Genomic DNA, 12,091 nt, shown 5'->3' with positions numbered 1-12,091 from the left:
TTCCATAAAAGCACTTTGTAAAGAAAAGTTATTTATCAGAAGTTTCATTCTTATATTTCATTAAATAAAATAAGTAATAAAATCAGTATAGAAGGGTGATGCTGAGAACTCTCAGATTTTTGTTTTGCATTTTTTGGCAGCTAAACTTATGAATGATGAGTGAAGCAGAGCAGAACGTCTGAAACAAAAAGAGACTGTTGCTGTTAAATAAAAGAAAAATGCATTCTCAAGGACATAAAATGATTTATTATGAATCAAACAAGCGGAGTCTGTTTTTTTTCTTTATTTTACAATATTTTAATGATAAAATGCATAATTTATTGAAATCTAAATCGTAATAACTGCCAAGATAAAAGCTGTGCAATTTTGTGATTGTGTACATGAGAAAATTTAACAACAAGGAAGACGACCCAAAAAGATCAGGTTGAATTAACGGTGTAAAACACAAATGGGCAGACGCAGGTCTGAGGGCAGCAAGCAGGACACAACAGGTGGGACTAGCTAGACCATTATGGCAGGTAAACCACATACACAACAGTCTGACGTCCAGGAGGAGGAATGAGCCTGGCGTTTATTCTCTGGGGCTTGATGAGGGACAGGTGTGACTTCATTAGAGAATGAGCAACAGGTGCAGCACGAGGAGACACTACGAGGGCATCAGGTGGACAGGTGGGGGATGACAGGCACCAGAAGGTTTCATGATGAGTTCTGGGACTGGATGCAGGTAAAAACATGGGGTGACACAGCTCCTGCAGGCACTACAGGTGCTTTCAAATCTGACGACAAAGACGGGATACACATGTTTTTAGATTCAGCGTGGCTTGCATTCTCCTGTTATATCATTATCCCACATATTCATAATGAATAAGCATAAAAGGCAGAAAGAAAGAAGCAGAGAAGGGAGGACATGTTGATCATTCGCACTCAGCTAAACACTACCATCTCTACAATTTCTTCTTCTGCAGTTCTTCACCGAGTCGATCTTCCACCTGGTGAGAGAGAAATACACAGAACTGACAGACGGTTGTTTCTCTACCTCGCACGCCCGTCACAAGGTCCTGGCAGGGATTGTAATGACCAGAGGTGAGTGATGGAGACACGGTGGTCGAAACTCTCACAGGTGTGGTGTGAAAAGAGGAGGTCAGACGCTCAGAGATGCTTCGCCGCCCTGGTCTCACACCAAAGCTTTATCACAGAGAGTTCCTAGGACTTCATCACCTGGTTTTTATTCTGACATGCAAGCTGAGGATTTTCACTTTGCGTCACCAGCTGTGCCCGCCCTTTTTGTTGCATCGCAAGACACACAAAACTTTTTTTTTATAAAAACTTTTAAGGCCCTTGGTTTTAAGTTGTACTGTACAGTTGTTAGATGTTGAACTTAGCTGAAACCCAATACTTACATTTAAAAGTGTAATCATCAGGTTCTCTGTCGGTGCTATATTATTTTCATTACTAGCATATTGAATCTTGGGATATGTTGGGCCAATCCACTCATTGGATCCCTCGCTGCCCAGGAAAAAGGTTCAGGTTTGGGTTAGACACATTTGAAGGAGCCTTGGAAGTGGGACCGTCTAATCAAGCCGCTGTGACGCAAGCGATCTTCAAATGCAGCCTCTGAAGGATGTGGCCCCTGAACTGAGACACAGCTGCAGCATGAACTGCGGGACCTTATAGAAACAGGTGTGTGCCTTTATAAACTATGTTCAATCACAGGACTCCAGTCAAGTTCTAGACACATCTCCAGGATTATTAAAGCAAACAGGTTGCAGCTGATCAGCAAAGGGTCTGAATACTTTAGTAAATAAGAAAGTCAGAATTTAAAATTAAATCCACAACAGAATGGAGTGAACTTGAAGTGAAGAGGTCTGGATACTTTCTGAAGACGCTGTGTGAGCAGAAATGCATTTTTTCCCACATGATGTCTGCAAAGTGAAGAAGGACGCAGCAGCGCTGGATTATCACTTTAAGAGCATGGATGAAAATGTTTTGCCACTTGTCTGAGCTCATCATTTAAAGCAGGCAGAAGAGAAGCGTCTGAGCTGCTCTTACATGAAAATGTGTCACTGTAACTCAAAGAAACAAGTTACCTCAGATTACCCTGTGGATCCTGAAGGGAGGTAGTCATCTTTACCGTCCTGCAAATCTTTGATGAGGCTAGATTGCAACACAACAGCCTGTTTTTGAGGCGGTGGAGTGATCGTTCAGTCATACACTTTTCATTAGCCCTTCACAGCCTGTTAATGTTCTGGTTGTGACGGGACGGTGAGGCAAGTAAAGAGGAAACGTCTTGTTTTCTTGTTCTGAGAGTCAAATGAGGCGTCTTGTTTGAACTGTATCGTGTCAAATGTCTTGTTCCATCAGACAGTTAATCACTTGCTCAGTGAGTCACCAAAGATCTGAGCTGTGGTTCCCTCTTGTCTTTCTCTGACTTCTCTCTTTTATTTATCCACAATTTCTTTTTATTCTTTTTCTGCCTCCTCCTCTTCCTCCAGGCTTTGACCTCAGATCAGCCCAGGTCGTGTCTCTGGCCACAGGGACAAAGTGTCTGGACCTGGACAACGTGAGCGACCGCGACCTGACGCTCAGCGACTGCCATGCTGAAGTCGTCAGCAGAAGGGCGCTGGTTCGATTCCTGTACGCTCAGCTGGAGCTGCTGCTCTGGTACAAACTATAATACTTATCTTCTTTGTCGTCTTTCTTTCTTTAGTTGTCCACAAATCTAACAAAAAAAATAAACATAACATAAATAACAGTCAGTCCATCTCTCAGTACTGTCCTTACCCTGCTGTTCTGAGCTCCTCCCCATTGGTTCCTACTTATCAGCTTTTCACTGTGGATTTCAGCAAACGTCTCTCAAACAGGAGGAAGCAGTGCATTTGTTGGGGACTATTTTCAGCTGCGGATTAATCCACATTTGGTGCTCTAGTGAGTGCTAGAGCATGTGGCTCACTGATGTTTCTCTGGAAACAATGGAGCTCTATGGCTCAGAAGGATAGGGATACACCAACAGTACTTGTTACCTGCCATCATACTATATTATTCCACTTCATGGATTCTGTATTTGTGTTTTAAAGTGGGCGGGGCTCTGTTGGGATAAGGTTGTGTTTGGTATTTCAATGCACCAATCAAATTTTTTTGACTCATTGATTTATAACTGAGGTTGTTTTTCTAACTCTAAATTTGTTGCTGCCTATCTAGACACAAATATTAAATGTCACAGAGAACTAAGTATGTTTTCTTTAATGTTTTAGGGTCACAATAGCAAACTTTATCTGCCAGGGTTGATAAGTTTGTTATTAAATACAAACTGACTGATTATTGTTTTCAGTCTTCAGTCAGAAGCTGGTTTTGTTTGTTTCATGTTGAAATGAATCTGCCTCTTAATTCTTATTATTTTTGCTTTCTTTCCTCTCTGAAGTAAGTCAGCAGACAGTGCGGAACAATCGATCTTTGTACCAAATAAAGGTGGCGGCTTACGGCTACGGGACGGCGTCCTCTTCCACATGTACGTCAGCTCGTCACCCTGTGGAGACGCTCGACTCAACTGCCCCTACGAGACCACAGCTGCATGTGAGACGGACACATTTAGATCACAGTAGTAATGATCTCACTGTTTTGTTTTCCAGAGTCGTAAATATATCTTCTTTCTGTTATACCTACCATCTAGATGCACCTTTGGTTTTTTTGTGTTATCATCATGCACTTAGTGTCCTGTATTATCTTTAATAATCTATTGTTCTGCTGCTGTTCACAAACCCACTGACCCAAAGGAGCTTCATTTATTTATAAAAGGAGAATCCACCATAAAACACATTAATTAATAAGTACCAGTACTTCTGGCTCCATTAAGCAGCTCTGTCTTTGTTCCCTCCTCTTGTAGATGACGTATTTTCAGCAGATGAGTTGGAGCTTGATGCTGAAAATGCTCAAATGTTTTGCAACAAAGCTCAACAACTCACAGCCAGTTGCTCTTGTATTTCTACACTGACGAAATTATTAAACTTTAATGAAGCTAAACAGGTGTGCAGCAGATGAATACACAGGACTCAAATGCAAATACTGCAAATACTTTATGATATTTATTAATTGTTCGAAATGTGGATTTCCTGAACGCAAACCAAAAAAAGCTCCTGACACAATGAAAAACAACTTTAAACTATAGCAAACTGGACCGACCTTAACGCACTCTCACACTGTCCTGGCTGAGCAGAAAACTGTGGTGCCACTGCACAGGTAATTAGTCTCCTCACCTGATTGGCTGTTCCTTAACAAGCCAATTAAGCTGCACAGGGGGAGTCAAGCCACCTCCTATAGTATGACTGTTTAAGTCGACTCACAGCGACCTCTGTCTCTGTGTTGATCTCACTCACCTTTGTCACTATTTTTGTGGTCTGCTCGGTTGTTTTTCAAACCAGGTCCATTATCACACCATTACTATTACTATTTGAATCAATTAAAACAATCTGAAGAATGGAGAGTGAGTCAAAGTTTTGATATGATGTTCCTGGACATGAGAGGAAAGTACTGCGTGTTGGTCCTGCTCTGTGGGACCTCAGCAGTTACTCAGTACCACGGTGTCTAACCCGACTCCTCCTCTGTCAGACCCCAGCAGGAGGTTTCGCTGTCACCTGAGGGTGAAGGTGAACGGTGGCGAGGGGACGCTGCCCGTCACGGCACGGAGAGCCAATCAGAAATGGGATGGCGTGTCGCCTCGTAAACCTCTGGTCACCATGTCCTGCACTGACAAAATGGCAAAGTGAGTCTGACTCAGTCCTGGAAGCTGTGTCCTTCACAGCTGAGAGGCCGTCAAACTACCGCCATGACTCTGCCCGGTGTTGTTTTTTTTTTCTTTTGATTGTTTGTCTCAACAGGTGGAGCGTCGTGGGGCTCCAGGGGGCACTCCTGTCCCACCTGGTGGAGCCAGTTTACCTGCACAGCCTGACGGTGGGGACGCTGAGCCACACGGGTCACCTGGGCAGAGCCCTGACACGCCGCCTCGCACCCGTCAAGCACCTGCCCTTCCCCTACCGACGCCGGCAGCTGCTGCTCAGCTGTAGGTGCTGCACTGCACACCTACACACTCTTCATCTTCCTCTTCCTCAGTGATCCAGTAGGAGACAGTTTGTCCATGTGCTGCTCTGCAAACTGTTGCACAGGAAGTGATGGTTTCTGGTTCATTTGAGTGACGGGGAAATGAAATGAGTCGTATCTCTCTTTGTAGACCTCTCTTACCTGAGGTCTTCTCTGTGTCTGCGCAGGTTTGAGCAGCAACGAGGTTCGGCCAGCGGGAAAGGCCCCAAACGTCAGCGTGAACTGGAGCTGTGGTGACGGAGGCCTGGAGGAGATCAGCACCTCCACAGGAAGGAGGAGGGACTCTGGGATGCCGTCACAACTCTGCAGGGGCTCCCTGTTTGCCCGGTGGCAGAGGCTGCAGCAGCAGGTGGGTCAGAGACGCTCAGGCTACATCCACGCTACTACGTCTTCGTTTGAAAAATGGCGTTTTAAAATGAAAACTCTATATCAGAAACTATCTGCCTCCATACAACCACACCTGAAAACGTGTATGTGTGACCATTCACAGGCACTGGGCATGTGCAAGCCGGTGTAAACAGGAAGCCAGTTGTCTACTCTCAGGTGCACTCAGCTGATTAGTTGCAGAAAATACTATGAATGACAAAAGCAAAGGCAGTTGTAGCATTAACATACAGGATTTCAATGAACAAAAGCTGCTAGCAAAGACAACCAGGTCAGTGTCGCTTGTAATTCATGTTTTCACCACTGGTAGCCGAGGCTGATCAGAGCCAATCGGGGGGTGACCCGGTGTGTCTACATCATCGTTTCCAAAGGTCTCCATTTTTGCCCGTCCATACTACAAGATGGCCCCAGAGTTTTCAAAGTTTTCAAACAGCAGCATTTCCAAAATGCTCCCTTTTCTAGGCTCAAAGTTTCCAGAGTAATATGGACAGGAGGCGAAAATGTAGCCGAAGTGGTGCATTTTAAAACGAAAGCACGGTAGCGTGGACGCAGCCTCGGAGAGGGGAAAACACTGAGCCCAGAGAGGCTTCATGTCAGTAGGGGCAGAGGGGGGACCATTCCTGGAAGATGTCATCACCTGTATTTTCTCTTTAAGATTTTTAAGTACAATTTTAGTTTTCAGTCCTAAAGAAACCAGAGTTGAAGGCTCATTGAGACCATGAACCTGAGACACTGGCTGGGGTCCACCAGCTGATTCATTAGCGCACAGAGGTGATCCCTCTTTCCTAAAAAGACCACATTGTCTTTCAGCTCTGCCACAACAATGCTTCTAAAAGCAAGGTCTAATCTCCACTGAGATTAAAATATGCATGCTGAGAGAGTTGTGCCAGGCCAACCGGCCTCGGTTTAAAATTTGATGACGGCAGACAGAGTCGTAATTATTTACAGAAGCAGCTGGAATCGCTGTAAGAGAAGCTGCTCTTAATATCACATGGAAGAGAGGACGCAAACCATTATGAAAAAGAGTTGGAGATAAAGACAGAGCCGCAAAGACTGAATGAGGAGCAGAGAAACTACGATGTGGAAGAGTGTTTTAGAGAGCCACTGATTTGAAGAAGCATGAACGTGAAAGAAGGACTGGACGTTAGAGATGGAAACTTAAGCTCCTTAGTGTGAAAAACATGGCTGTAAAATCACTGGTGCAGCTGTGTTTGAAGCTTTGTCTTGGATTTATCGCACACTGATGTGTTTCTCAGATATCTGAGGTAGAGAGGGTGAAGCTGAGTCGAGCTAAAGCAGCATCCACCACAGCTGAGCATAATTGGCCTGATGGCTGAGACACGTGAGATGAAGCAAGCACATGTTAAACGTACCTTTCTGTTACAGAGCTTCAATCTCAATTTCTACTAAATTGTATCAAATGACAAGAGGATCACTCATAGTGATGAACCTGCACCGAATGATCAGCTGGATCTGCTAACTGTTGGACACAAGACGTCTGTTCTCTGTGTGCTCTCGAGGTTTTCACATTTGTGCAAGTTGCATATCTGATCATGATTGATCCAAACTGATAACACGTCTTAAACTTCAGCACATGAATGTGAAACTCTGCATAATATTATGCAATAATATCTAACATGCAAAACACATTTTTGAGTAGTTTTTCTTGCACAGTTAGCCAACAGTTTTCATTTCACTCTGCAGTCTGGAGAGGCTTAATAGCTCTTTCTAACTGCTGACAATCTGACTTGGCAAACACAGATGTCACTGACATTATCTACAATTTAGATGTAATTTCTTGGTCTCTGCTGTTGAATCGCCAGCATGGCTTTCAGGGAAACCTGATTGGAGGGGAGCCGGGCTTTACCTGCAGTGATGAGTCAAAATGTCTGCTGTGTAAAATAGCCATTTTCACGGGACAGGTGCCATTTGATGAGGATAAACTGTGTTGTTTATAGCTGAGAACTCAACATGAACCCATCCACAAAACCTTCCACTGTGAAATATGTCCTTATTATATAAAAATATTAATTCACTAAATCATGTTTCTGTCTCTCTTTTTCAGTTGAATGGTCAGATATTGGCTACAACAGGGACATACTTTGGCTCCAAAATGACTGCAGGATGCTACCAGAGGGCGCTGCAGCAGTTCACTGGTGCTCTGCAGGTTGGAGGTCTGGGAACGTGGCTCAGAAAACCTCCACAGCAGGGTCACTCAAACGTCAGTGTGTGAAAAACAGTGCTGAATGTGGAGGGTTGGAGTGAAGTTCATGTATGTTTTTCTTTGTGAGTATTTGGATGAAGTACAAAGAATATGGCGCTAGTTAGAAGAGACATGGGATAGAAGTACAGAATTATTATGCAAATGAGCGCAAAGCAAACACAAAAGAAAATCTAATTTAGGCAAAAACCGAAGTAGACTTATTAGCGTGTAATGTTAGCTTAAGTAGCCTGAAAGCTGCAGCTCTGGAGGCTAATGCTAGCCTGTCTGACTAGCTTAAACCTTAACAACCATGTCTCTGTAGCCACTTAACTAGCCAACTAACTCACTGGAGTGAAACTGAAAATAATAAAAGTTTAACAAAGCAATAGACAGTGTTTGAGTAAAAATTAACTCATAAACCTGCACAGAAACAGCTGCTCAGTTGGAGCTGGATGTGTAAATCCAGGTTGAATGCAAAGTGTGTCAGACAAATTTTTTTTTTTTTTTAAAGTCAACATAGCAGCAAAATGGCTGCAAATATTCAAATTACAATTGATTACAATACAATTGATTCATTTGATTAACAGAGGGGCCCTCATTTGTTGAGAAACCCCTGGAAATATATAACACTTTAAAAAAAAAAAAGCTAAATAAAGTCATACTCTTTTGTGACCACAAGGCTAACTGTTGAGGTAAAAATGGTCCAAAGTCAGTATTTATAAATATTTTTTATAAAAGAAGATTTTTTAGCTCTTTTCTTTTGCAAACATGACATGAATGCTGCATAATCCCACAGGAAATATACACTAGAATATACTCCTGATTTGTTGTAGTTAATGTGAATGAAGGGTCAAGGGTCATTGTTGCTGCACAAGTATGAATGGTGTTTAATACCCAGTGATAATTCAGTTGGACATCCCATTTTATCTTGTGTGTTCAAATACTTGTGAGGACCCTTTATTGCATAATGCAAAGCCCTTAACTCTTAAACCCAATCTTAACCCATTGTAGAAGTGAGAAGGCGCCAGACTGTCCTCATAAGGTCTGCATCCATACCGGTCCTCTCAAACACTACAGTACAGCAACACACACACACACACACACACACATACATACAAAACTAGTTTTTCTCACATAGGAGGACATTGCACCGACTTTGAATTCCTTGGTGACTGACCTATCCTAACAGTAAAAGCAAGTCTTAATCCTAAAATTGAATGGTTTACCTTAAGGGAACCAGTTTTTTTGTCCTCAGATTGGAGCCAAGTCCCCACATTGTGACTGTGTGAGCAGATTTATCTCCTGTATAATGTGATTAATAAAAATACCAACATACCTGATGACTGCAAAGCAAAATCTGTTTTATGAGTAACCTTTACTACTGAACTGACACTGTCACGTTTTAATTTTATTCTTAGTTTTTTGTGTGTTTTTTTTTTTCCTCTCTAAGTAAATGTGTGTTCTGTTGTTTCAGTGATGTACATTTGATGTAACTGTGCTGCTCATTATTATGTAAAGTTTTTCCACACTCATTTTGAAGAGTGTTGTAAAGGGCCAGTGTACATCAGGCTCCGGAGTGTGAAGACATGCTGCCACCTAGAGGAAGACTGTTTGCATTACAAGATGTGGAATTCAGATATTACTGAAGAAACATGATTTTTCCTTTTATTTCTTTAAAAGTTTAATTACAAATATCCCAAAGGCTGTTATTTTAGAAACTGTGTTCTATTTTCGTAGTTTCTGTGTTTTGGTGTTTATTTCTAGAAGTTTTCTGAGGTAAGGAATGTAAAGGAGTACTTCTACCGAAATGTGAAATGCTATGTAAACTTTTATTATTAGGTATGCAGAATGTATGTAGTTTATATCAGCCATGACTATTTTTATCACTGCAAATAAATTTACTTATTTGTGTTAATTTTTTTGTTTGTTTATCCTGTATGACATCAGATACTGAGGTAAAGTTACTCAAAAATGTCCAGAAATACTATTACTTATCAAAGATGTCATTCACACTCAAAAACCACTCAACTAGAAAAAGTTTAAACAGCAAAAATGGTTTATTTTGATTTTACAAGCAAATGCTTGTTCCTCAGTACACAGCTATAATCCACAAAACCGCGGTCAAGTCGATCCAACAGGTTTTCATCTTTTTTTTTGTTTCTTTTGTGAGAACTGAGCTGTGCTGAGCGTTTGTTTGTTTCTACATCAACCACTTCGATCACATGTAACACTGTTAACACCACAGAGCCACAGTTTTACAAGACGGCAGATGACCAGTGCTTAGTGATCATGTGATCTGGTTTCACTGTGATTGAGAGCGTGAAGAGTACGACTGAACGTTCAGTTAAAACAGGTGAATTATGAATATGGTAACAGAGTGGCTCAGTGCTGGTAGAAAATGCAGTTGAGTGCAGTGAAACTTGCTTAAACTGTCAAGAAGAAAACAATATTGGATGAACTACAGATCAAACATTCATTCACACACACTTTTCATTTTCTTCAAGCAAACAAAATGTTTCATCATTTAAACCAAGGACGATCCTTTCGCAAACGGCGAAACCACATCAATGGTCTCTGCCCCATTTCTGCTGAAGTGTTTTCATTTGCATTCAATTGTTTATTTTTAAGAGAAAGAGAAATTAAAGAAATTAAAGCCAGTGTCTGTGAAGTGGAAAATACAGTATCTCAACAGTCACACTTTAATATAAATAACCTTTTTTTAAACATAAAGGTATAATATTTTTATATTGTACCTTTTTGTCTGCAGCTGTAAGGTGATCATTTTTATAAGGCAAATGAATAATTAGCCCAATGCAAAACTTCTAATTAATTTGGTTCCACTAAGAAAAAAAAAGACGCAACATTCACCATCCCTGGTATAAATGATAAGATTAACTCAGTTTTTTGTCAATGTAAAACCTTTACAGATAAACTGACATTTTCAATTATTAAGCAATAAAATGGATTTACACAAAATAAAAAAACTGAAATGCAGGATCATGTCATCAAGTTATAAAGGCTAATAAAACTGCTGCAGCTAAAATACACTTTGCAGCCCAATGGACTGCTTTCTTTCATATATTACAATTTATATAATACAAATGTTATGTTTTAAAGTATTAGGAGGGTAACACTTTACATTTGCCTTTTGACAAGTACTGTAAACACTTTATTTAAAATTATGGTGTTTTTACATCTTCTAAATCAAAATTTATCTCCACAAACATGGTATTTCTAAGGCTTTTCTTTCATTAGAAATATATTTCAATGGACTCGCAAAAGGCAGCTGTTAAATGTTACCAAATAAACATACATTGAAACTGTGGGTATCCACCAAAAAAATGTTTTTTACCCACTGATGAGAGAAATGTTTGTCATGTCAATGTACTTGTTTGAATGAACAGTTCTGTTACAAACCAGCGAAACGGTCCACAAATCTAAAGCTAGACTCACAAAGAAACAATCAGTTTGAAATGAACTGTGCTTGTTAGTCACGTTACTGCTGTAACTAATGAGCCCTGTCGGAAACACACGTTAAAGTACAACTGCAGTCTGTTATTACATTAGACAGGTTTTTAGACATCGATTTGTATCATCACCAGACAGACACACACACAAACACACACAGACTTTGTTCTGGTAACATAGTGAAATACTCTCAAACACATACACACACACACACACACACACACACACACTTGAATGCAGCTTTGGCTGAGTGTTTTTGTGACAGTGGCGAAGCAAAGCAGGTGAAAGTGAACGCATCACGACGCTGCTCAGGAATTGGACTTGTTTTAAAGTACCATAACAAATATGACACTGACAGATTCCCCACAACAGTGTTTCAACACTATGAATAAAGGGCACTGCGATACACTAGAAAAACTTTTTTTTTTTTTGTACAATCATGTCTAGCCCTGGTACAACACCCCTTGCTGGGCATCAGTGGAAATGTTTCATCGTCTGTTCCTGTATATCACATATGACGCCAGTTTTGAATGAATCCACAGAACACAGCAGACCCACTTTATTCTCTACACAGCTGTTCAACATCAGTCTATAATACCTCCTCGTACTCTGACAGGACTCTACAGACTCTGCTGGTCACATTAGACCAGGAGTTACCTTTGTGTTCACAGACACAGGATGTTAAAACCACTAATCTGTAGAATTTTTGTGTTTTTATTCAAATTAACTTTGTGCCATAAGTTTGAATCTTTGTGGATGAATGAGGCGATCTACTTGAGAACTGTCTATACAGGTTTGAGAATAAAAAGAGAGATAAAAAAGGGAGCCAGGAGACTTATACTCTCTTCCTGCGTAAACCAACATTTTTCTTAAACTTTATTAAACTCATTTAAAGTGCACCATTAGAGAATTTAATGTCTGTTTAACAAGACATTCAAATTTACA

General features: G+C 40.9%; 1 protein-coding gene across 3 annotated transcripts in view; it reads left to right on the top strand.

Annotated features, from left to right (window-relative positions):
• LOC139629746 (double-stranded RNA-specific editase B2-like) overlaps positions 1-9,587 on the top strand; it is a 33,842-nt gene extending 24,255 nt beyond the window's left edge. For all 3 annotated transcript variants that reach the window (XM_071492546.1, XM_071492545.1, XM_071492547.1), the window contains exons 4-10: positions 966-1,083; positions 2,493-2,661; positions 3,419-3,570; positions 4,603-4,756; positions 4,872-5,053; positions 5,259-5,440; positions 7,541-9,587. In XM_071492546.1, coding sequence (XP_071348647.1) covers positions 966-1,083; positions 2,493-2,661; positions 3,419-3,570; positions 4,603-4,756; positions 4,872-5,053; positions 5,259-5,440; positions 7,541-7,708 — 1,125 coding nt within the window. In that variant the 3' untranslated portion in view covers positions 7,709-9,587. The remainder of the gene's footprint in view (positions 1-965; positions 1,084-2,492; positions 2,662-3,418; positions 3,571-4,602; positions 4,757-4,871; positions 5,054-5,258; positions 5,441-7,540) is intronic.
• The last annotated feature ends 2,504 nt before the right edge of the window (positions 9,588-12,091 follow it).

This window comes from Trachinotus anak, unplaced genomic scaffold (assembly GCF_046630095.1).
Source record: "Trachinotus anak isolate AG129_WGS33_773 ecotype Australia unplaced genomic scaffold, CSIRO_AGI_Tana_v1 ptg000012l, whole genome shotgun sequence".
NCBI lineage: Eukaryota > Metazoa > Chordata > Actinopteri > Carangiformes > Carangidae > Trachinotus > Trachinotus anak.
Note: the sequence above shows the minus strand (reverse complement) of the source record. Positions and strands in the feature narration are given on the sequence as shown.